A 22,335-nucleotide genomic window follows, 5' to 3' on the forward strand; every position below is an offset into this window, starting at 1 on the left:
GTCATCAGTTTTGCAGTTTGAGGTGCAACGGCAAAACAAGCACAGATTTCTTTTTCTTTCTTCAAACCTCAAAGATGGAAGATTCATTCTTACTGTACATCTTAGCAACCACAGCATATGATCTTTTTCCTTGTAAGTAGAGAACTTTCACCTTTTCACTGAAAGAAAGCACTTCACGGTTTCTCTTTAACATGCCTGGAATTGCCAGGATCAGTTCTCTTGTGCCTTGGGGCTATTACTGAATAAAAGAAGGGATACCTACACACAAACACTGTGGTACCACAACAGTCGATCTGATAACCGAGAGGGCTACTCGGCGGCGACTAACAGGCAGGTACCATCTGTAGCATGGATACAGTGGACAAACGGGGAATTCACGTCTTGGGTGGAGCAGGGCAGGATCGCACAAGATTTCATCATGCTACTTAGCATGGTGAGCAATTTAAAACGTATGATTCATTTATTTCTAGAAATGGCCATCTAATATTTTCAGACAGCAGATGAAACTGCCAGAAACCATGGAAAGTGGAATCGCGGATAAGAGAGGACTACTGTCCAAGCCAAGGAACACAGGGCTTGCAGGTAACCCCAGGAGCTGGAGGAGGCACCAGATGCATCCTTCCTCACAGCCTCCAGATGGGACCAACCCAGTCAACACCTTGATTTTGGATTTCTGGACTCCTAAGCTGTAACAGAATAAATTTCTGTTGCTTTAAGTCACTAGGTTGTAATAATTTGTCACAGCTGTCCTGAGAAACTAGTATAGTACTTGTGGATGCTGTTTTTAACAAAAATTTTGCCACTTTAGGGCACTATATGGCTTTTTTTTTTTTTTTTTTTTTTTTTGCCTTATAGAGTTAGGTCAATTTCCAAAAGTGCTGGAGCTTATGCCAAGAATTAAGTGACTCCCTGGTTGCAGTGGCCAAATAGCCTGAAATTTTCAAAGTAATACTAATTTTGCAAAACTTTTCATGTAAACTCCTTTGCCTGACCATGCCCTAATTTTTCTGATTAGGAAAATCTGGCTCTTATCCCACTGGAGGAAAAGTGTCTAGTTCATATTCTGATGGAAATCATCACTTGGGAGGTGTTTTGACAAACATCTCTCAGTTTCATTTAAAAATTATGTTAGAAATTAAGAAAAATAACTAATGGAAAATAAAATCTAAGTTTTAGTATATTTTCCTGCTAGCATTTGTGGGCAAATTAGTTAAATTATGATTGTTTCATGTATACTTACTCCTCCAACAGAATCCTAACTCTCTTAGGAGTTCCTTTTAATTATCCTAAAAACAGTTAAGAGTACGCTGATCCAAAATATAATTAGGTTGAGAAACAATGAACTCCTAAATTACCAATCAAGTTTTTTTCCAACATTTTAATTCTCAAATAAGGTCATTTCCTTTTATTTGACTCGTTAAAAACTAGATTATAGTTCTTCTAGGAGAGGAACCAAGTCAGATTTATTTTAATCACATACATTGCCAACTGCATGCTTCACTCAGGGAAAGATTTCAGTATGCATAATTTATTCGTGCATTCATTCATTCATTCATTCTGGAAACACTTACAGAGTAGCACTTTACATGCCGATACTGTGAAAACAATGGTGATATGAATTCTTAAATAATTAAAGAAACAGTCCATTAAAAATCTTATCAAGATAATAGACTACTTTAGATTTTACGAAAGATCACATTTTCATTGGCCTATATATAATGTTTTAACCAGTAAGGCTCACTAAGTTAAATAATATGGTAGATAATTTTAAATTTACAGAAGGGTATTCAGTTTTACTATTTGGCTTAGATAAGCTGGTAGTTACTTGCTAAAATTAATCTTTATTATAAAGCAGATCATCTTGAAATTGAAACAAAAACAAACGTAGCTATTATTGAAAATGTTATGCTACCTCATAGCCATCACAGATGTTATTTATAAGTACTATGTTGTCATCTGTACAACATACAGATTGTATGTGTTGTACTGTGTTGTAATCTGCCTGATTCCAATGAATACAGAAACCTTCAGTGTGAATCAATACACTAGATACCAGCAGACATATTTAAAAGATTGCTACAGTTTCACTGAAATTTCAAAGGGGTGACTGCAGGAACAAAAGAAGAAAGATGAATAGTCCCTATCATAGCAACATTAATACAATTTGTCACCAGTTCATGCCCAGAAAGACTTATTATATAATAGATTGCCGAAGTCGAACATTGCGATGATCCAATGCAAATCCTGTATAAATGCTGGTAGATGCTGCTGCTCAATGAAAATGAAAGTGGTATTTGGATTTGCTTATCAAGGCAAGTGTCATGCAGCAAAATGCAGGCTATGAGTTGCCTGGAAACTGTATTTCTGCTTTTAATTTGCAAGTGAAACATTTCCATCCACAGCCTGGAAGGGACCATCATGTACTCAGCAGCACTCATTAGATTTTGGGCAGTCCCCTGGTCATCTGACCTTCCCAAACATAGGGAAAGGATGTGGATAGACATTTTCCCAAAAAGACATAAAAATGACCAATGGGTACACGACAAGGTGCCCAGTATCACTGATCATCAGGAAAATGCAAATCAAAGCCGCGATGAGGTATCACCTCACACCTGTTCCAATGGCTATAGTCAAAAAGACAAGAAATAGTAGGTGTTGGCAAGAATGTGAGAAAAGGGAATCCTTGCACACTGTTGGTGGGAACATGGAATGTTACAGACACTGTGGAAAAAAGTACGGAGGTTCCCAAAGAAATTAAAAATAGAACTACCACATAACCCAGCAATCCCTTTTCTGGGTATTTTCCCAGAGAAATGCAATCACTATCTCATAAAGATACCTGCAATGCTATGTTCATTGCAGCATTACTTGCAATAGCCAAGATATGAAAACAACCAAAGTGTCTGTCCATCAGTGGATGAATACATAAAATAGTGGTAGATATATATAACGGAATATCATTTAGCCCCCCCCCTTTTTTTTGAGATGGAATCTCACTCTGCTGCCCAGGCTGGAATGCAGTGGCACAATCTTGGCTCACTGCAACCTCTGTCTCCTAGGTTCAAGTGATTCTCCTGCCTCAGCCTCCCACATAGCTGGGATTACAGGCACCCACCACCACACCCCACTAATTATTTTATTTTTATTTTTACTTTATTTATTTATTTATTTTTTTGAGACGGAGTCTCGCTCTGTCGCCCAGGCTGGAGTGCAGTGGCGGGATCTCAGCTCACTGCAAGCTCCGCCTCCCGGGTTCACGCCATTCTCCTGCCTCAGCCTCCCGAGTAGCTGGGACTACAGGCGCCCGCCACCTCTCCCGGCTAGTTTTTTTGTATTTTTTAGTAGAGATGGGGTTTTACCATGTTGGCCAGGCTGGTCTCGAACTCCTGACCTCAAGTGATCCACCTACCTCGGCCTCGCAAAGTGTTGGGATTACAGGCGTGAGCCACCATGCCTGGCCCATTTAGCTTTCAAAAAGAGATTCTGCCAATTGCTACATTATGGATGAATCTGGAAGACATTATGCTAAGTGAAATAAGCCAGACACAGAAAGACAAATACTGCATGATCTCACTTATATGTAAAATCTATAACAAACAAACAAACAAAGGCTGAATGGGGAAATGGGGAGATGTAGGTCAAAGAATATAAAGTAGCAAATATGCAGGGTGAACAAATCTAGAAATCTAACATATACCATAAGGGATGTGCTTAATAATACTGTGCTGTGCTGTACTTGGGATTTTTGCTTGAAGAGTAGATTTTAGGTGCTCTTGCCCCACAAAAAAAGAATGTATAATTATAAAAGATGATGGATATGTTAATTTGCTTCACTATAGGAACCTTATCACCATCTTCATGTATATTGAAACATCATGTTGTACACCTTAAATATATAAAATAAAACTTTTAAAAAATAAATCACAAAGTCATAGTTCAAACCACTCTTTTGGAAAAGTATGGATTTGTTAATATAAGTGGTATATTACAATAGTGTATGCATCTGGGGAAAATGGACTCCATCTTTCATTATATAAAAAGCAATTCTCAGCCAGGCGTGGTGGCTCACGCCTGCAATCCCAGCACTTTGGGAGGTTGAGGTGGGTGGATCACAACGTCAGGAGATTGAGACCATCCTGGCTAACACGGTGAAACCTTGTCTCTACTAAAAATATAGGAAAAAAAAAAAAAAATTAGCCAGGCATGGTGGCACACGTCTGTAGTCCCAGCTACTCGGGAGGTTGAAGCAGGGGAATCTCTTGAACCCCGGGAGGGGGTGGATGCTGCGGTGAGCCAAGATCGTGCCACTGCATTTCAGCCTGGGCAACAGAGCAAGACTCTGTCTCAAAAAAATAAAAATAAAAATAAATAAGCAATTCTCTGTGATTTAATATAGGGTGCCAGCCACATCACCGATTCATGCACTCACTCATGCATTTGTCATCCAGGAAATTATTCATTCATTTATGAAACGGACATGTACTGATAGCCTGCTTCTTAATAGGCACCATGAGCATGAATGAAAGATTACATGACGACAGCCACAGAACTTAAGGCATAGAACTTTAACAAGGCATGTTTTGAGCTTCTGGTCTTGACGCCCGGCTAATTTTTTGTATTTTAGCAGAGATGGGGTTTCCCTGTGTTGCCCTGGGTGGTCGTGAACTCCTGAGCTCAGACAATCCGCCCGCCTCAGCCTCCCAAAGTGCTGGGATTACATGCGTGAGTCACCGCGCCAGGCCGAGGTTCTATAGATCCTTAATCATGATTAACCTGCAATATGATAATTCCGTAGATGCCTGCTCACCTCCCCTAAAGAATGTGCCACTCTAAGTAGCTGGTTCAAAATAGCTTGACTTCTTAACCTCTAGATCCACTCCAGAGAACAGTTGTCTCTCCCCATTGCACAAACACATTCATTTATTTAATGGCATCAACCAAAGCATAAGAATGGGAGGAAACAATGAATGTCTTTCATTTCTCCAACTTTGAATTATCAAAACTATTGATTTTCTGGGCTCACCAAAATGCAGCTGAGTTCGGCTGTTGAAAGTCTGGTTAACATGTCAGTTCAGCCACCAAATAGAATAACAGTTGTAACTCTCTTATGTTTTCTCTACTGTCCTCAAAGGAATAGCATGAGAACAAAGCAATTAGCATACATTCAGGAGTTGCATAATGATGTTTTGGACAATGACAGACTGCATATAGGAAGACGGTACCATAAGATTATAATGGAGCTGAAAAATCCCTATGGTCTAGTGACATATAGCTGTGGTAACACTGTAGAACAATGCATTTCTCACATTTTTGGTGTTGCTGGTGTACAAACCTACTGTGTTGCCAGCTGTATAAAAGTATAGCACATATAATTATGTACAGTACATAATAGTTGATAATGATAATAGTTGACTATGATATTGGTTTACATATTTACTATACCATACTTTTTATCATTATTTTAGAGTGTACTTTTTCCATTTCAAAAAAAAAAAAGTTAACTGTAAAACAGCCTCAGGCAGGTCCTTCAGGAGGGATTCCAGAGTAAGGAATTTTATCATAGGAGATGACAGCTGCATGCAGGTTACTGTCCCTGAAGACGTTCCAGTGGCACAGGGACAAGATGTAGAGATGAAAAACCGTGATATTGATGATCCTGACCCTGTGTAGACCTACGCTAATGTGTGTTTGTGCCTTAGTTTTTAATAAAAAGTTTAGAAAGTTAAAAAAATAGAAAAAAACCTATTGAGTAAGGATATAAAGAATGAAAATATTTCTGTACAACTGAACCATGTATTTGTGTTTCAAGCTAAGTGAGTACGAAAGAGTCAAAAGGTTAAAAAAATTAAGTTTAATAAGTAAAAAAAGTTATAGTAAGCTAAGATTAATTTACTATTGAAGAAAGAAATATTTTAATAAATTTAGTGTAGTCTAAATATACAGTGTTTATAAGTCTACAGTAGTAGATAGTGATGTCCTAGGGCTTTCACATTCACTCACCACTCACTGATTCACCCAGACCCACAGCCACTTTCCGTCCTGCAAGCTCCATTCATGGTAAGTGCCTTATACAGGTGTATAGGTGTACCATTTTTTCCTTCTTAATAATAATGATTGGTAATAATATTTATTAGTAATAATCATTATTATTATTATCTTGAGATGGAGTCTTGCTCTGCCGCCCAGGCTGGAGTGCAGTGGCACAATCTCGGCTCACGGCAACCTCCGCCTCCCCGGTCCCAGCAATTCTGCCTCAGCCTCCTGAGTAGCTGGGACTATAGGCGCGTGCCACCGTGCCCAGCTAATTTTTTGTATTTTTAGTAGAGATGAGATTTCACTGTGTTATCCAGGATGGTCTTGATCTCCTGACCTTGTGATCTGCCCGCCTCAGCCTCCCAAAGTGCTGGGATTACAGGCATGAGCCACCGCACCTGGCCTATACTGCATTATTACTATGCCTTTTCTACATTCTGATACATAAAAACCATTGTGTTAAGTGTCACAATTGCCTACAGTATGCAGCCTGGTCACATGCTACACAGGTTTGTGCCTAGGAACACAGGCTACACCATATAACCTGTAGCCTACGTGTGCAGCAGGCTATGCCATCTATGTTTCTGTAAGTGCTCTTTGTGATGTTTGCACGATGAAATCATCTAACAACTCACTTCTCGGAACTGACCCGGCGTGGTGGTGCATGACTGTGTAGGGAAATACTTTCATCCCTTTAGAAGAAGCTATAAATAACCAGGTATAAAAGCAGGATTCCTTTCCAAAGACAAATACTGGAAACAAACACAAGGAAGATAATTGATTACTTCAGAAAAAACAAATAAGATATGAGAGTAAATTAAATAAGAAGACCGTGAGTAGGACAAGTAACCAGTAAGAGCCCAGAACAGCTAACATTATTATTATCGTTGTTGTTGTTATTATGAGTTGAGGTCTTTTGCCAGGTTGCCCAGGCTGACCTCAGATACCGAGGCTCAGGAGATCCTTTGCTTTGGTTTCCCGAGTAACTGAAGTTAAACTACAGGCAGCTGCCAGCATGCCTGGCCTGCAACTTACATCTTTTGTACACTACAGCACGTTACTGTTCAAAGCACATACATGTATTCAGCTGTTTAATCCTTGCAACACTACCAAAAAGTACGAGTTGTTATTATGACTGACTCTCTTCTACAGATGAGGAAACGAGGCACAGGGAAGTGAAAAGTGTGGTGGGACAGAGACCTGCCCCCAGGCAGTCTGGATCTGCTTCATATAGAGAAATTGGATCCTTAAGAAGAAACATGGGCCTCAATTTCTAAATTGTAACAAGTTCAGCCCTCACTTCTCTCTTTTGTTTTTGTTTTTGTTTTTTCCACTATTCTGGGGAAAAAAAGTGAATAGAAAGGTACTAATAAAAATGAGTTTAATTTCTCAAATTTTATTCTTTATAAAGAATACATTGGTATAGGAGTAAAGACAAAAAATTCAAAAAAGAATCGAGTATTAAAAGACCCTTGATGGTATAACATGAATTATTTTAATTTTGTTTTTAAAGTTTTATTTTCTAAACTCCTATAATAATTGTTTTTCAAATGGGGAAAATGAACAAAGTTTTTATTACTGCCTTTCTTTCTACAATATATTATTCAATGGAGATACTGAACCTGTATTTGCTACAGGTTAAAGAAAATAAAATAAAGCAATCCCCAGCCAGGCAAGGGTGATTTTCAGAGAGGATGCCAACAGGGTCCTATCCCATCAGGCATCCATGACAAATCTGTCTGCTGTCTGGTCCTGTAGCACCACCCAAATGTGGTTCAGGCAGCACTGCAAACAATACAGACTCAGGAGATCAGGGAAGTCATTTTGCAAAGAAGCAAAAGGGTCAGGAGGTAGCACCTGTAAGGATGAATGCTGGAGCTGTCTCGTGGAGTTTCACAGAAAGGTGACAAGCTGCACAATGACTGTCTAGGGACAACAGATGCATAGGAGGAAAGCAGTCTTCATTCAAACAGGGTACTGAGATTCACAGTGTGTCTTCCAACAAGATAAGCAAAAGTATGTGAAGAAATGAGTCCCTAAAGGAAAATATCTCTTTGGGCAATTTCATTTCAATTTAATTTCATGTTAAATACAAAATACATATATTGAATATGTGGATAAAATCATTAGACTATATTCATGCATTACGTATGTTTATTGTGGCACTATTCACAATAGCAAAGACTTGGAACCAACCCAAATGTCCATCAATGACAGACTAGATTAAGTGTGGCACATATACACCATGGAATACTATGCAGCCATAAAAAAGAATGAGTTCATGTCCTTTGTAGGGACATGGATGTAGCCGGAAACCCATCATTCTCAGCAAACTATCGCAAGAACAGAAAACCAAACACTGCATGTTCTCACTGATAGGTGGGAATTGAACAACGAGATCACCTGGACACAGGAAGGGGAACATCACACACCAGGGCCTGTTGTGGGGTGGGGACCGTGGGGAGGGATAGCATTAGGAGTATACCTAATATAAATGATGAGTTAATGGGTGCAGCACACCAACATGGCACATGTATACATATGTAACAAACCTGCACGTTGTGCACATGTACCCTAGAACATAAAGTGTAACAAAAAAAGAATATATTTGTGCATTAACATCTACATGAGACATGACAGCATCTCACCATGTCTGGCAGTCTCTCGGGGTCAAATGCAATCTCTGCCCCGCACCGGGCAGTCATCGGCACTTATGGAATAGGCCAGCCAGAATGCTCTGTTAGATACTGCCTCCTTCCCTTTGCAATGCACTGTCCCAGATTGCCTGGGGTGAGAGAAGTGATTGTCTATGAGAGGCACCTTGGAGTGAATGAAAACAGGTCCAGGAAGGATCCCTCAGCATTTTAGAGGCTCAGCATTTTCTGATCACCAAAGAGGGTACTTTACCATGAGGTGACCCAGCAACGAATGGCTGCTGAGTTCTCTGAGTATTTCAGGGAGCTGCAGGAGATCTGGGTGGAGCTGTGGGTTTCCATGTGTAGAGTCTGTAAACATCACATCACCCTTTGGTGCTTCGCCAGTGCTTGAGGAGCTTCCAGGTGCTATTTATTTTGTTTAGTTTATTGTTCAGTGTTATTGTTTGTTGATTTGATCTATTTTTTTTCTCCTACAAAGGGGCCAGTCGGCAAGGACACATCCTGTAGACGGCTAATTGATGATGCCCTATTGTTCAGTGTGTGTGCACTGTGGTTTTATTTGCTTCGGTTCAAAGGACCTAAACAATGCATTCGCTGGAATTTAGTAACTGCTGCAAAATCAGCCCAGAGAACAATCTGTGAGCTGATATTTTTTTGTACCCAAATCTGGTAATCTCTGCTTGACTAAAGAAAGCAAAATCTAAAATGACCTTTCAACTAACCACAGAAAAGGCCTTCCATTGAATCTCAAAGATACTTACTTTTCTACCAAATATAAAACATTCGAATCATGCATCATTTTCCATGATTCAAAGGAGACAGAGGTGCCTACAGGATACGTTATTCATAGACAAGTCTATTCTAGTCTAATCACGTCCCCTTAAAAATCAGCAAGTAGATGACACCGAGGATGAGAACAAGGGACTGAAACCATTACTTTAGAAACTTCATATTTTTACCTGTTTCAAGACAGAATTTTCCTAGAAAAGCTGGAGCAACAAGCTTATTCCCCTTGGAGAGGAGATAACGAATAATGGACGGCGCATTCGGAGAGAGGAAGTTTCCACTGGGGGCCCTTCCTGCATCAGTGCGTCTCTGGTTGGGCTGGCTATCTGTGTAGGAAGTGAACGCAGGAAGTATCTGTCTACAAATCCTTTATCCTCAAGGTAATTGCTGTAGCAGCATTTTACTGTTTACCAAAGCAGTAAACATGTGATCTAAAAAAAGATGTTTTCCATCTCCAGAAGAACAAGGCTTTAAAAAATGTATACATGTGCTTATTTTGTAACTAGCTTCTTATCAAAATTGGTTACAATAGGCATGGGCTTTCAACAGTGAGTCAATGAAAACAACTCTTGGGATGGACAGAGGTACCACAGGGATGCACAAGAAACAAAGAAGGGGCTTCCTTCACTAGAATGCTACCCTAGCAACACATATTTTACATCTTTTCTCCTAAGACCGGCTCAACCGAGTTCATACTGTTTGGTTTACAAAGAATAAAAGTCAACAAAACTATGTTAATTCAAGTTGGTAGAATGAGTAATTCAGAAAGTCCAATAACTCATAAAAGTCACTTACATTTGACCTTGGACAATATCTTACTTTTATGTGAATATAAATATGCTTCCAGTTTAGGAGTTCACACAAGATGAAGTGAAAAGTTAGAACTCAAAAGGAGATGTGTAGTGACTGCTTTTGCTGACTTTTGCCTGGCACAGGCCAAGCCTCCTGGTCCATCTTTTCCTTTGTTTTCTTTTCCATTTTTTTTTTTTTTTTTTTTTTTTTTTGAGACAGAGTCTCACCCTGTTGCCCAGGCTGGAGTGCAGTGGTATGATTTCGGCTCACTGCAAGCTCTGCCTCCTGGGTTCACGCCATTCTCCTGCCTCAGCTTCCCGAGTAGCTGGGACTACAGGTGCCAACCACCATGCCCGGCTATTTTTTCGTATTTTTACTAGAGACGGGGTTTCACTGTGTTAGCCAGGATGGTCTCGATCTCCTGACCTCGTGATCTGCCCGCCTTGGCCTCTCAAAGTGCTCCTTTGTTTTCTTTATTCCAGATCAAGCTTGCAAACCTGCACTGTCCCAGATTTCCTGGGGTGAGAGAAGTGATTGTCTATGAGAGGCAGTTTGGAATGAATGAAAAGAGGTCCAGGAAGGAGCCCTCAGCATTTAAGAGGTCCAGGGGGGTCCCCCTCATCATCATTGTTGTCCTTTGTGTTTTTCAAGCCTCCTTCCAGGTGGATAGCGATTGCAAGAGAGAGAAAGAGTATGGAAGGAGAATAAGAAGTATAGGGAGATGCAGAAGGTAACAACGCCCTGATTGTGTCCTTCCAGGATGCATAGTGTCAGGTGAACTCACCAGTAAGCATTTCCCAGCCCTGTTTTAAGCAATCTCCAATGCAGATCAGGTGCTTGTGAATAACTGGGAGCGCACTGTTTCTGTCAGAGATCTCACTTTAGAATGAAGAGATAAAAACATGTTCATCACAAGAAAATGGCCAAATTGGCTACTTGAAAACAAAATTCAATTCACAAACTATTGCAGAAATTGAAAAATAAAAAGGTGGGGGGAAATGCTTTTCATAGATTCCCTGATTTTAGTCTTAGAAGAAAAATGTATTTGGCTTGAATGAACAGGAAAATTAACTAAGTTTGATTGAGGAGTTTTTGTGTGCCATGTACAGTTCTGGGTTCTTTCAACTTGGTGAATCTCACCATAACCCTGTGAAGTAGGAACTGTCACTCTACCCATTGCACAGATGGAAAAGCCTACCTCCTGTGAGGCTGTGGCTTGTCAGAGGTGAAATGGCTGGGAAGTAGAACAGCCAGGGTGTGAACCCCCAAAGCCAGGTGGGAGCCCATTTCTCTTGCCCATGGCAAGGGACCCTCCCCAGTTTCAGGATCCAATAGGGGCACTGCTGTTAGCTCCCCATGTCCTGACGGCAGCACAGTCTTCAGATAGTCACCGTGGAGAAGGCAGAGCGGACCACCCCCATTTTCCTATAAGGGAGCTAGGGCCAGAAGAGGTGCGTTCACCTGGGGAAGTCCTGCAGCATCATACTAAAGCTCCAGGCCACCCTCTCCCAGACGGGCCTCTTTCCACTTCCCCTTACCAGCGGCTGTATCTATGCCTCCCATCCGTTGCACAGAAGATAAGGCCAATCCCTTTTCCACAGAGGCTATTTTAAGGATGCCACGAAGAAATACAGAGTACCAAGTGCCTCCTTGGGCCAAAGATAAAAGTGGGCTGTGCTCTCCGGATTCAGCCTTCATGTTTTTGATGCTCTCTGGAAGGTCAGGGAAGGCATACATGTTGTATGGATCCAAAGAGGACTATGCAATGCAAAACCACATACTTTTTTTTTTTTTAACTTGGAGCAATGTCTTGGGACATCTACCTCAAATTGAGACACAAACTAATTGTGTTGACAGATTCTGAAGGGTTGTTTCAACAGTTTCTTCTTCCTCAAAGGTGAGCATCATGTGCACACTGTCAAAATTTAAAAAAAAAAAAAAAAGATGCAATAAAACCCAATGAAACCCAAAGAGCATGGAGATGAGAAACTCACTGCTGGCTGGTGATCTGAATGAATGGCCTTGGGGGCAATGTGAATGTGGAGGGAGGAGAAGGGTCCTGTCTTCAGTGTCAATACTTGGTAAATTTACAAAAAAAAAAAAAAGAAATCAACACATGATTTGCTATACTGTAATTTCATGACAGCAAGGGAGATTTTAAATCATCAAGGCAGAAGGATTTAAAAGTGGAATGTGTTACATGCAAGAGTGCAGGATCTTTGCATAATGTTATTATATTTTCAAAAATTCAACAAGCATTGTTTTTAACAAATGTGTTTAAAGTAACAGCCCTGATGTTAATGTTATGATTGGATTCTGATGTGGCACTTTAAAAATAAATCATTTTGCTTGGCCTTGGCATTTCTTTTCAAAATGTCTCTGTACTTATCTGTGTACAACAGCAGATTGCCATTCTTCCCAGAGTTTAATTCCATGAACACCCTGCTGAAAGACTTGTTAAGGCCTTATGGAAAACTCTGACCTGCGTGTTCATTATTGACGCCCAAGACGAGTGTAAGGAAGTTGATACTTGGGATGAGGAAATTTAAATCAGCAGCTGATCTGGAATCTGGAAGCACTGCCTCTTGGATCTCACCAAATATGGAAAGAATTCTTGTCACTGAGCAAATATAGAATTCAGTGCTAGAGTTTTACCTCTTGAATTTTCTAGAACTTTGTTTTGATTAGCCACCTAGAGTATAAGAACTGCTGCCTATGGGATTTTTCACAGAAGAGGAGATAACATAAAGCACCCAGCAATAATAATTTTCATTCCCCAATTATTTAAATGTGTCTCCATAACACTTAATACATCATGTTTCTCTGCACAGTAATTCGCTATTTACAGCTACGGTGAATAGCAGGAAAAAAGAGATCAGATGATGATAAAGAGAAGGGAGACAGATTTGTGTGACTTGTGTAAGTCACTGGGCCTCTCTAATCCTTTGTCCTTATCTGTAAGAAAGCAGCAGTACCCAGGCTGCTGTGAGGATCACATGAGACACTGTGAGAGTTTAGCACAGGGCTTGGCACATAGCAAGCAGTTATTAGGATGATGTTAGTTTCTATCATGAATTCAAGCTACTTTTTATACTTTCTTAAACATCAATTTAAGTCAATTTTAATTAATGTTATTTTACTAGGAGAAATGTCTCTAAGAACAAGAATCCCATTTGAAGTCTACAATGATGATTACATTACTCGGATATCTTAATTTCAAATAATTAAAATTAAAATTTATGTTTTCAACAAGTGCTTATTGAACCTCTACCCTTTGCCAGTCACTGCTGAGGACACAGAAGAAATGGATAAGATATCACTAAAAACAGCTTCTGCGATGTCAGTGGGTACACATAAATTATTCACACTCAACAACAAACACCAGCGAAGCTGGGAGAATGTGCTGACAAGAAAGAAAATGAAGAGTGGGAGAGCGGACAGACGGGAATCGATGTTAAACTTCATAAAACATGTCTTGGCCAAGCTCAATAGGGGAAATATGTGGAAAGTAAGCTAGACCAAACAGGGAATAAAAGTATAAATAAGAAAAAAAATCCAGAGGTCACACTGGGCCACTAGCCAAAATGGGTTCACAGCAAACAAACAAAAAAAATGTAGTGAAATACTAAAATTAAAGAAGTACAAAAAAAAAATGAGATTCTGTTCTTACCTGTCAGAATGGCAAAGATTCAAAGAGTAAAATATTCAGAGTTGTTACGGGTGTAGTGTGGAAATGGTCTCATATGTGGCTAGAAAAAGGGGGAACTGGTATAATCCTTCCAGAGAATAATCTGGTAATTATTTGTTAAATTGGCAAATATTTAAATTTGGCAAAGACTTAAAACTATGTATACCCATTGGCTCAATAATTCCTTTCTAGGCACCGATACTAATAAAAAGTATTCAAAAAATTAAATAGATGGTGTACTGCAATATAATTAGTGAAACATCGCAAGCAGCATCACTTTATACACGAGGATATTGGTTACAAAAATTATAATACATATTTTAGATAGAATATAATGAAGCATAAAAATTCTGCTTATCAAAAAATTTTAGTAACATGGGGAAATGCTTGTAAAACAATGCTAACTGAGAAGAGCAGGACAGGTAGGTAGCTATAAGGCCAAACAGATACACACGGTGGAGAGATGTGTCCCAACTGTTAAGAATTTGCTGTGGTTGGTTAGGATCTGTTTTGTCATGACTTTTAAACATTTTGTCTACCATGAGAATTTTTTGTTTATAATTTATGCTAAAAAACAAGAAGTATTTTTTGCAATTCGGGAATAAAGCAGCCAGTGGGGTATTCCAGGGTGCTGTTCCTGTCCTAACCAGGAACGCGATGCAGCCGTAGGCCTCTGCCCTCCTTCAGCAGCCTCGGCTCAGAGCAGGACGAAGCCAACCCTGACCAGCACCACCTCGGGTGATCCCTGGATGCTCCACCTGCCCCTGTGTGTGGTACCTGCCCTGCTACACCTTTAACAAGCACCCCTGCAAGCTCCCTCCTCCTTCCTTCCCTGTCCTGTGGCTGCCCAGGCCCAGATGTACCCTGTCTGGGTGTGGGAGGCCACACATCAGAGCAGTCTGTGGCTGTGGGCTTCACAGCTGAAGTGGGGCTGTGGGAAATGTTAAGAGGATTGAGTGCAGAGCCTGAAAGACAATATGGTAGAAAAGGTTACATCCACTGGGGGTGTCTGATGGCATCCGCCATTTATTGAGGATTGGTGCAAGACAGGGTAGCCATTATGATCCCATTTTACAGGTGAGGAAACTGAGGTCAAACAGGCTAGCTATCTTGCCCAGGGTCACAACAGGAAGGAAGCAAATGCAAGTGTGTCTGTGGCCACGTAAGGTGAGAGAAGTGCGGTCAGGGGTGGTCTGACAGAATCCCCAGGCCAGGGCGCAGCTGTCCTCTATCCTGTGGGATTGAAAGAGCGGACAAGAAGGCTCTCCTGGAGCATTTGAGGTAGCTCCAAAGAAAAGACCCCGCCAGAGCACAGTGTGCTACCAAACACTGGAACAGCCTGGAGACTGTCCCTGTCTCTTCTCTGAGGTTTCGCATTTCAGAGAAACTCTCATCCGTCTGGTTTCCCCGTGGCCTTTACTCTGTGATTCTCTTATGTATCAGCTGTTAAACCAAAAAATCCGCCAAGTTGTTGGGATGCCAATAACAGCTTTGGGTCTCCACCCCTACAAAGGGAATCTTATTCTAAAGTTCTAACTGTATCAGTCATATTTTCCTGAAGACAACAGAAATGGTTGCTTCATTTACTTATTTTTATGTATGCTTTTTTTCAAGAGTTGTTAACTTGTGTTTGTGTTTAAATAAAGATCTGTTTTGCAAAACAAAAATGTTATGAGATAATCACTTATAAATGTAGATAATTAAGAAATGGTTCAGGCTCAGTACATTGTCTGAAAGCATTGCAGTCCTGCACTGTATTTCATGTGGAAACAAAAGGCCACAGATTGAGCCATTCTCACTCCTGCTTTCCGGGGTCACTGAGTCAGGGTGCCTGGCGTGCATGGGTGCATGCACACACAGGCGGAAGGCTAGGGAGAAGCGTGCGGTGTCCACAGAGGGCAGCCTGGATCACAGAGCTGCCCACGACCAGGAGCAGCAAGTTGTTTTACAGTAGTGGCCTATAAAGCCACTTTTCAGCAAGGACAGATACTCAGAGCATACTCTGAAATGACTTATGCAGAGCAAGGCAGCGGCATTTTGCCCCTGGCCTTCCTTCCATTCTCCCGGAATCCCCTGAAAGTAACAAGAACGGACGCAATTCATATTTCACTTAGCCAATGGGTTGATGAAAAATCATCTATCTGTAGCTATTAAACTCATTAATCACATCCATCAAAATTCTATGAGGAGTTAACTTTCTTCATGTAACTCTTAGCCTTAGTAAGTTTCCTTCACATGTGATAGCAAATGTTCAAGGAGTGCAAATGTGCAAACATGGCGTATATAATGCAAACTTCATGTCTTTAAATGAATAAAATCGAGTCCTATCAGGTCGTGTTTCAATTACCATCAAACCTTCCAACCTCTGTTAATTCAAAGAAAGTAACTTCTTCAGGCAAGTCATGGAAATAGTATTAGGGTGCCCTCAGATCTCCACCAAGCCTTGTTAGTAACTTTCCACGTCCTGATTTTCAAGATGCTTTCCCCTAATGCTGCTGCCGGCTGCTGGCCCTCTCCACATCCTTCAATGTCAGATCTCTGTGATGACGGAAAATCCCCCACATTCCCTTTTTACACAGTAAGGATCTTTCTTAGGATCAGAACTTGCAACCTGGGGTTCATGTTCTCCTTAAAAGGTCTGGGGAGAGAACTGTATTTCTGTTGTAATTCTATGTATTTCTTTTTATGCACCTGAAAGTATTATTCTGAGAAAGGACTGTAGGCTTCATTAGACTTCCCAAATTGCAGATGGCATTAAAAAAAAAAAAAAAAAAAAAAAAAGGAATCAGGAAAGTCTTTGGGAAATTAGGCTAAAACTCCTAACTGAAGTACAATCGGGTTTTCAGGGCAACAGCAGGATTCCTGGAGTCTGTAGCAAACACTGAGCTGTTTGTGCGGACAGTGGAGCCGGTGAGGTTCAGCACCTGTCAATATTTTCAGATGTCACCAACGCCCAAGGGAAGCACCAAAACCGATCCGTGAATTGTCTGCAAACCATCGGCTTTGTTGCTTCCAAGTCTTTACTAGAACTCTTCAGCTGATCTTAAAATTCACAGACACTTAGACGTAAATGAGCACTCTCACATAAGTTCCCAAAATTCCAAAATTCCTTTACTTCTTCCAGTTGAAATATTTTGTTCTCAATTTCAAGTTGCCAAGGAAAAATGATGGTAAGAATCACAAAGACTGGATAAGAATATTTAGCTTTTCATAGTGCCTCATAGGGTCTTACAAATGTTAATGCAAAAAAATAAAAACTCCACTCAAATGCAGAAAACCAACAACAAATTCAGAGCATCTGATACCTAATCGACTAACTGATTTATTTATTGAAACAACAACAAAAAAACAGAGTGCATTGGAGACTGGAAATTGCCTCTATGGGGGACTGTTTCCTAATTCCAGTGGACAGCCATAATTTTCCCTACGCTAATTTGGGCTTTGCGCTAATGTAATTAAAACTGTAGTCAACAGACTCAGGACCTCCTTTTTCCACTCTATAAACAAGGCTGTAAAATCATCTCATTACTTTACCCAGGAAATCTAACAGAAACATGTCTTAAAGGAAGTCACCTATAAAAAGGGACTATTTTAACAGAAGATTTAAAAAAAAATTCACCTGCAGCATTCTAAAGGTTCACTTGGGTACGTACAATAAACACATAATGCAATGGAATAAAATGTTAAATCAAGCATAGTATCTTAGACAAGTGTAAACTATTATTTCCAAAAAATCATTCAGAAAATCAAAAAATATTCAAACTTTCAAAATAGCTTCATGTATTCATAAATGTATATTTTAAATTAAACAGTATAACATATTTGGATGTTTTGCAAAATGTACCTACCTTCTAAAGGATGGTCTGTTATTTCAATGTCCTTTTTAATGCACTAATTTTTGGGGGGAAAAACACATAAGATTGTACCCAAGCTATTCAAGATTGACACAGAATATTTGATTTAACAAACACGAATATAAATAAGGATGAAAACAAGAACAAAAAAAGATAGTAATTTGTGTCACAAAATCAAGTAATTTCTATTCATGCAGCTAAAAGTAGGGCACATTAACCCTCAATTTTATAATTCCTTTCTACAGGAGCCATATTTCAGCAGATTCCAATCCTTGAAGCCAAAGAAAGAAAAGTCTCTATAAGGTGAAAGTTCTTGGTACACAGATTTTTAATATATTATTGAACACACCTTAAGAAATAAAAGCTGAACTTCTGAAACACAGTTTCTATGGTACATATGAGTCAAATCTAATACAAACATTTCAAATTATGAAAATACCAAACCAAAGAATATTTTTGAAAATGCCTTGGCCCAATTCTGGGCACACTTCCATTTTCTTACGCACTTTCCAACGAACTGAAAGCCTCATGAAGCCTCATGAAAACACCACCAAATGCTTTTCACCTTCACGCAGCAAAACTAAAGACATGCAACAAATACAATTTTCTTTTTCCTCCACTCAGTATCTGCTTTTGCTGCTGATTTTTTTACATTCCTACAAATGTCACGAAGATATGGTGGCCTTTAAAACAACGGAACAGACCCCCACTCAAGACTGCATGCCCCTAGACTTGCAGTCACCATTAAATTGGCTTTGTTTCCAGGAATCAGGCCATATTTAGGATTGTACCTGTGCAGACTGACCTCCACGTTAATCTCTATATGCTATCTACTAAAAACGTAGGCAAGGAAACGCATCAGACCAAACACCCCAGAGCCCAGAGAACCGACCGGCCATTGCTTTCCAACCCCACAAACCTAACCATCGCTAGGAAGAAATCTTACTCACGGTGCACAGAGAGCAGGTATTTTATTGAAGATAAACATTGAACAGAACAAACCAAATTACCCCCGTTTGAGTTACGAGAACACTCAGTTCTCAGCATGGATGTCCCCCAAATCAAGTCAACATTTGTGTCCCATTACCAGCAGCCACTTGCCGAGTATCTCTTCACTTCCATGGGGACTGCCTGGCATCCCTGATGCTAAGGAGCCACCGAAGAACCTCCAAATGTCCGACATTCACAAACCCATCTTTTGCTTTGACCTGACCCTTCAACCTCTCCGAGTCTGCTGCCTTTTCTCAGACACACATCCAGGCACCGTTACGGATAGTTAGAGAATCAGAAGATTCAGAAGCGCTCCGAAAAGCCTTTCCAAAAGTAATCCACAGCACTCAACAGTGAATTTAGAAACCCCAATTTTTTTCTGAGTTTGAAGTTTTTAAGCCTTGCGGATGGTTGGAGTAGGAAAAAGGAAATTTACTAGGCAGTGCAAAGGAAATCTTGTTGTCCTCTATTGTGGCAGTGGGGGTGTTGCCCAACCCTAACTTATCTGCCTTGATAAAGGAAACCAAAGAAAAGAGTAACAAGAACAAGATTTTGTCAAATTAAAAGGAACCCTTTCCTTACCTTAATAGTGCTGGCCATAATGCAATCAAGTTTATTGATCGTTAATAAATGTTAATAATAATTATTGCTTCTCTCTGACCAGAAAGTAGTTTTGATGAGGTTGTTTAGAGCGGATGAGATTGTGCTAAGTCTGGGAAATGAAGTCAGCCAATGGCAGGAAGAGGTTTCTATTGGTCCTGGCTGTCCAGCCCAAAGAAACAGGATATTTGGGAGTGGAGAGATAAGAGACCCTGAAAACAATGTTGTTTTTCTTGATGATATGCAGCCAGGAGATTTTTTTTTTAATTAAAAAAAGAAAAGGCATCAATTGGGATGGCGACTGCCATAGCAGGTGTGACCGGTGTGCCGCCGTGTGACACACTGCACTGAGACCAAGGCAGGATGCAGATGTGATGGGACTCCGCATGGCTTCACATGGGCTGCAAGCACCTTGGAACCAAGGCGTTGAGGGCACCCCACTGCCCCGGGTGCCAGCCCTTCACAGCCCAATTCTTCGCAGAATTACTAGGACAGAGGACTTGAGCTCCTTTCTCCTAAAAGGAAACTTTGCAGGTGGTGTTTATTTCATGTTAATAGATGGCCATGTTCAGTAACAGCCATTGCTTGGCTGATTTTTAACAACCTATATTTATTCAACATTTCATATGAGTGTTCCAGAACAGTTTCATTTTCTCCTTCCAAATCCTTGCACTTTTTATTTGCTCTACAACAAAGTTGTTGAAAACGCGAGGACTCTAGGCTTATAGTAAACAAGAAAAATAAAGAGGAAAAATAAACCTACCCAAGTCTTGTTTTCAAGTATTTACTTAAAATCCAAATAACTGAAATGGCTACAAACGTCCCGGAATGTCAGCGAGCTGGTCTCACTCTGACAGACATCCATGTTGCAGACAACAGATCCTCATAGAACTTTTGGCTACCCAGAGATGCCATGTGAGGGCCCCATGACATGTTTAAAATCCAAGCTATAAGTTCAGGGTCACAGGTCTGTTTTCTCCTCGAAGGAAGTACAGCAAATGCAGGCCTGAACATTCCTTAGAGGGTTTCAGGACTCTAATTACTCATTTTCAGGAAATTGCTTGGAAGAAACATTTTGCTTTGAATCTAGCTACAGGAACGCAGGACCCATAAAGAGGTGTGGTCTCAATAGGGACCCGAAGAACACAATAGACCAAATCCTGAGTCATCTGGCAATTCCTGGTCGCAGAGTTGGACGTTCAGTAAATGGATTTCACTCAGACTTTAGGCCAGCATGTGTCAGAGTTCTGCCCACCAGCCCAAGCCGTTCTGGCTTTTATTATATACCTCTGATTTATCACCTCACGTTAGGATAGAAGGAGAAGGAGAAGGAGAAACATAAGGAGGGAAAGGGGGAGGAAGGAGAGGAGGAGGAGACAGGGAAGAGGGCGAGAAAAAAAGGAAGGACAAAGGAGGGAAGAGAGAAAGGAAGATGGGAGGAAGGAGGGAGGGAGGGAAAGAAAGAAGGAAAAGGAAAGAAAGAGTATATTGTAAGAAAATCATTCTGTGAAAATCAGAACTTAAGTTCTCAGCACCTACATTATGAGGGGGTGTTGATTTCCGCTCTTTTCATCTCTGAACAATGAATAAGATGGCAGGCTGATTAAAATTTTGTTTCCCCGAAAATTTCAAAGTCCTGAGCTGTTTTATCTGGGCAGCTTCCACTAGAATTTTGTAGTGCTGAGGAGAAAAGCTCTCTCAGCTTCCCCGAGAGTCCTTGCTTTTTGTTCTCTCCTAAGAAGCATCAATGTGAAATGTTAACTGTGGCCCCCGCATCATGTGACGCCCGATTATGCATTTACCAAACACCAGTTTTAAATAAGATGAACGCTTTGCTAACAAAATAGCCACGGGAGAAAACCCTGCGTGGTTCCGCCTCACCCACGCCTCCTGGTTGCTAATCCAGCCCTCAGTTGTTCCCTGAAGCAGGAAAGATTAGCATTTCTACCAGGACCTAATGCTTCAGTGATGATTTGACCCGAACTCCCTGGTTCTTGCCTAATGCAAATCAAACTGTGAAGAGTGGGATTTCTTACCCCTCTATTTTGAAATAATTTCCAACTTACAGAAAAGCCACAAGATAATACGCAAAACTCTTAATACCCTTCTCCTGGTTAACTCTGATTGTCTGCTGGTGCCAATGTACATCATTTGCTCCACTTTCTCTCACACACGCTCGCTCTCTCTCAATCTCTGTCTCTCCCTCCCATATTTATTTACGTATAACACACATGCAGGCATATATCCTTCATTTTCTAATGAATAAAAATATTGTTTTCTAAGAGACAAATTTATTTATTGGATACTAAAAAAGAGAAAAACAGGTGCTATTATTTGACCAATATTCGAAAGTGATCCAATAAAAAGTTAATTTGGGGATACTGAGTGGTAAATTCTGTTCCAAAATTTTACAAAGGAAACTCTTCCTCATTTCTAATGACAAAATGTTTGATTGATTCCTGTCGTCTTCAAAGGGAATAATTCTTTTTTTTCTTTTTTTTTTTTTTGAGACGGAGTCTCGCGCTGTCGCCCAGGCTGGGGTGCAGTGGCCGGATCTCCGCTCACTGCAAGCTCCGCCTCCCGGGTTCCCGCCATTCTCCTGCCTCAGCCTCCCGAGTAGCTGGGACTACAGGCGCCCACCACCTCGCCGGGCTATTTTTTTGTATTTTTTTAGTAGAGACGGGGTTTCACCGTGTTAGCCAGGATGGTCTCGATCTCCTGACCTCGTGATCCGCCCGTCTTGGCCTCCCAAAGTGCTGGGATTACAGGCTTGAGCCACTGCACCTGGCTTGTGTTTTGTTTTTTAGAGACAGAGTCTTGCTCTGTTGCCCAGGCTGGAGTGCAGTGGCCGGATCTCAGCTCACTGCAAGCTCCGCCTTCCGGGTTCACGCCATTCTCCTGCCTCAGCCTCCCGAGTAGCTGGGACTACAGGCGC

At 40.7% G+C, this 22,335-nt stretch overlaps 1 protein-coding gene across 5 annotated transcripts in view; it reads right to left on the reverse strand.

The window, feature by feature from the left end:
* The window catches only part of ERG (ETS transcription factor ERG), a 281,750-nt gene that overhangs the window by 99,262 nt on the left and 160,153 nt on the right, over positions 1 to 22,335 (reverse strand). Inside the window, exon 1 of one of the 5 annotated variants that reach the window (XM_003895479.5) lies at positions 19,383 to 19,595. The exons of 3 other annotated variants lie outside the window; for them this stretch is intronic. In XM_003895479.5, the coding sequence (XP_003895528.1) occupies positions 19,383 to 19,400 (18 nt within the window). In that variant the 5' untranslated portion in view covers positions 19,401 to 19,595. Of the gene's footprint in view, positions 1 to 19,382; positions 19,596 to 22,335 lie in introns of those variants that run through there. One more of the 5 variants, XM_021935507.2, reaches the window with a different exon arrangement.

Source organism: Papio anubis, chromosome 4 (genome assembly GCF_008728515.1).
Source record: "Papio anubis isolate 15944 chromosome 4, Panubis1.0, whole genome shotgun sequence".
NCBI lineage: Eukaryota > Metazoa > Chordata > Mammalia > Primates > Cercopithecidae > Papio > Papio anubis.